This window comes from Austrofundulus limnaeus, unplaced genomic scaffold (assembly GCF_001266775.1).
Source record: "Austrofundulus limnaeus strain Quisiro unplaced genomic scaffold, Austrofundulus_limnaeus-1.0 Scaffold1317, whole genome shotgun sequence".
NCBI lineage: Eukaryota > Metazoa > Chordata > Actinopteri > Cyprinodontiformes > Rivulidae > Austrofundulus > Austrofundulus limnaeus.
This window is the reverse complement of record NW_013953719.1, coordinates 50,457-53,639: the sequence shown is the minus strand read 5'-3', so window position 1 is coordinate 53,639 and position 3,183 is coordinate 50,457. Positions and strand designations below refer to the sequence as shown.

The 3,183-nt window shown below is 41.6% G+C and overlaps 1 protein-coding gene across 1 annotated transcript in view; it reads left to right on the top strand.

Moving 5' to 3' along the window:
* rabggta (Rab geranylgeranyltransferase subunit alpha) overlaps nt 1–3,014 on the top strand; it is a gene marked incomplete at its 5' end in the record, with an annotated part of 18,698 nt that extends 15,684 nt beyond the window's left edge. The window contains 2 exon segments of the mRNA XM_014031780.1: nt 504–591; nt 2,466–3,014. Of these exon segments, the coding sequence (XP_013887234.1) occupies nt 504–591; nt 2,466–2,614 (237 nt within the window).
* Nucleotides 3,015–3,183: the final 169 nt, after the last annotated feature.

Here is a 3,183-nt window from a genome sequence, read left to right as displayed (position 1 = left end):
AATTACTGAAATAAATCTACTTTTTCATGATATTCTAATTTTTTGACCTGTATCTATAACTGCTTCTTCTTTCAGGGTCACTGGTGCTCATATTCAGCAGTTTTTAGTTTTCAGTTAGCCTTATTTAACTTTTAGTGTTTAGTCTTTTTCTCCTTTTAGCTATGGCTTTGCACCTTTTAGTTTAGCTTCTCTTGTTTTCAGCTTCCACCTACTGGTTAGCTATATTTAGCTTTTAGATAGCCTTGTTTACATTCAGCTTTTATCTTGAGTTCAGGTTGTTTTAGCTTGCAGTAGTTTAGTTGAGTAAATTGTAGCCGTCACTCAGTGCTCAGCATGCACACAGTAGTTTCACACAAAAAGTTGTTTCTGTAGGTAAAGTAAGAAATGTGTCCAGCGCTGACAGTAGTTTTATTTGTGTCTCAGTAGATGCAACCGATAAGAGAAGACATACTGGCTCTTTTTTTGTTTTGTTTTCCTGCAGTGATGTCACTTTGTTGTTTCAGGTTTTAGAAGCTGATAACAACTTCATTGAAAGCCTGGAGGGAGTTTATTGCCTTCCCAAACTGGAAGAAGTCTCTTTGAAGAACAACAGTATCCTTAAGTTGGTGTTTCTGTTGGAGAACATCCTGTTAATGCTGCCCCACCACAGGAACTGGATTATCCACAGTATTCCTGATTTCGCACCACTACCCATAATTCATAGCGGAAGCACTGTTCTCTTTTTTTTTGGTTGCGATGTTGTTTACAATTAGGGGCATAGATCTTCGCTGTTTATCAAGGAAGTTTTCATTTAAATTTGGTGTAGATGGCCACATATCGGAGGTTTATATACCGTAAGGATGTTTTAAAAAGCAGCGAGGACAATTCTTTATCAGTGGCTCAGCCGTCACTGCTCACAGACGGATGAAGCTATGTCCCGATGTCAGCTAATGGCTACTACTGACATCAACTACCTTGTCTTKCCCCGAAGACACACACACATGCAAAATCATAAATGTCAACTGTTCTGGAAGTAAAATGTTCATAAGCCCCTCAGAATTGTAATAATTTTATAGAAGTATTGTGAATAGACGGTTTCTCCCCCATATTCTAAACATAAATTTCACTGGCTGCTATTTCGTTAGTAACTTTAAGAGATGAACTGGAGGGTTTCATACAGCTGCGGTCATTTTAAATAAATGATAAACAAAAATAAATAAACTGCTTCTAATAACTTTTTAAACATATTTTTTATTTAAACAAACCGGACACTTTTATAGCCCCTGAGCGCTGCTAAGCTCGTCTTTTAAACCTGCCATGATGTAAACAACATATTTTAGCACGTAGTTGAGAAGAAGATTGTTTATTATTCTGAGTGTACTCAGAACTGAGACAGTTAGATGAAGCCATTTATATAGTTATGCCAGCATGAGGCTGCTAACCATAGGCAAAATATTTCTTTAAAATTAAGATTAGTTGCAAATAACATGCTAACAGTAGTTAGTGCTGATGCTAACACCATTCACCGTAGGCTTTCATTCAGTAAAAGCAAAGGAGCTCGGCTCGGGGTGTCTCAGGAACTATGAAAAGTCTGTGCGAAAACGAACGCTGAACAACCACGTGACGGCGCGTCGACCAGTCGGCTGCCGAGCGAGCACACTGCCAGCTTAAAGTGCAGTTTGTAGGACGCAATGCTTTACTACGTCTTGTTCCAAACAAAATGTTTATAAAGCGTTTCTCAGTTTTCTTCAGTTGTTGCAGCCGACAAACAAGATGAACATGAACTCATGATTGAACTGCTCAAGCTGCCAGTTAAARCAAAAACAAACTAAATTAGTTGTTATAACTATCTGAATGAAGGAATTTCTCGCGCACCGGAAAAAGCGAAGAGTGTGGGCGGGGCTAGTGACTGTCATGGCAGCCTACATAAACTTCTCAGGAAACTTGTGGATATGGGTACGAGTGACTCCACACACACAAAGTGGCTGGGTTAAAAAAAAAACCAAACAACCTTGGTAGAGAGTGTGAGCGGCTCGACACCGGCTGATGTAAGAACTCGTCCAGTTGCAGGGCCGAGCTGACACTTGGTAAAAACTGCTCAGATAATGAGCTCGCCCCGATCAGCACATGCATCACATGAAACTCAAGTCATTAAACGAGCGGAGAAAAAAACCACACCCTGTAATTTTATAAAGCGGCAGCTTCATTAAGAAAGGAAGAGACACTTAACAACAGATCACCCCCCACCCCCGTCATGCTTCACTTCCTCTTCTACACTACAGATGAATTAATGTGGTCCTCAGGTTATGATACCGGGGCTGTAGTGACAGCTGAATTTTTTGTTTTATATTTAGAAGAGTTTATTCACRTCCTGCTGTTGTATTTATTACAGAGATCTTATTTTTCACACGGCTGCCGTCACAGCTCTTATTTAGCACAGTTACTCAGACATACAGGAAGGACTTATTTTCATTAACTAAACACAGAAATTTCCACAGTGGCAGATCTTCAGCCTCTGGCCTCCTGCCCCAAGCTGAAGCGCCTCGATCTTCGTGGCAACCCCGTCACTCAGCTGGGCGGCGTGGAGTCGCAGCTAGCTGAGCTGCTGCCCTCGGTCACAGACCTGCTGCTCTGATGAGGTGCAGGGCAGGAACCACTGCCCATCATCGTCCTGTCCGTCAGCGCTCTGCTGTGTGTGAGTGTGTGTGTGTGTGTTCTTCAAGGTAACGTCAGTCATGGAGACTCCGACAGCCTGATGGCTTCAGATCAGATATCAAACAGTGTGTGTTGTATGTGTGTGTCTGTGGATGTCCCKTGTCCCTGTGCATGCAGAAATAGAACTAGATAGGGCTGACGAGCAGCAACACTGACTGCTTGCAGCTCAAACTGTTAGGTTTGGAAAACCAAAGGTTGATCCAAGCTTCACGTGGTTCTTTTAAATTAGTTTGAAGACATTTAATGACATGATACTGTTGCACATGAAGCCACACATGGAGTAATAAACAGCACATGTTGTGTCACTGCCTTCCAACAAACTGTGTTTGTTTGATTTATTAAAGGTCCAGATTATCTGAATCAGGTTTACACAAGGAAATTATGCAATTACAGCTGTTTTAACAAACTGGATGGATGGATGGATGGATGGATGGATGGATGGATGGATGGATGGATGGATGGATGGATGGATGGATGGATGGATGGATG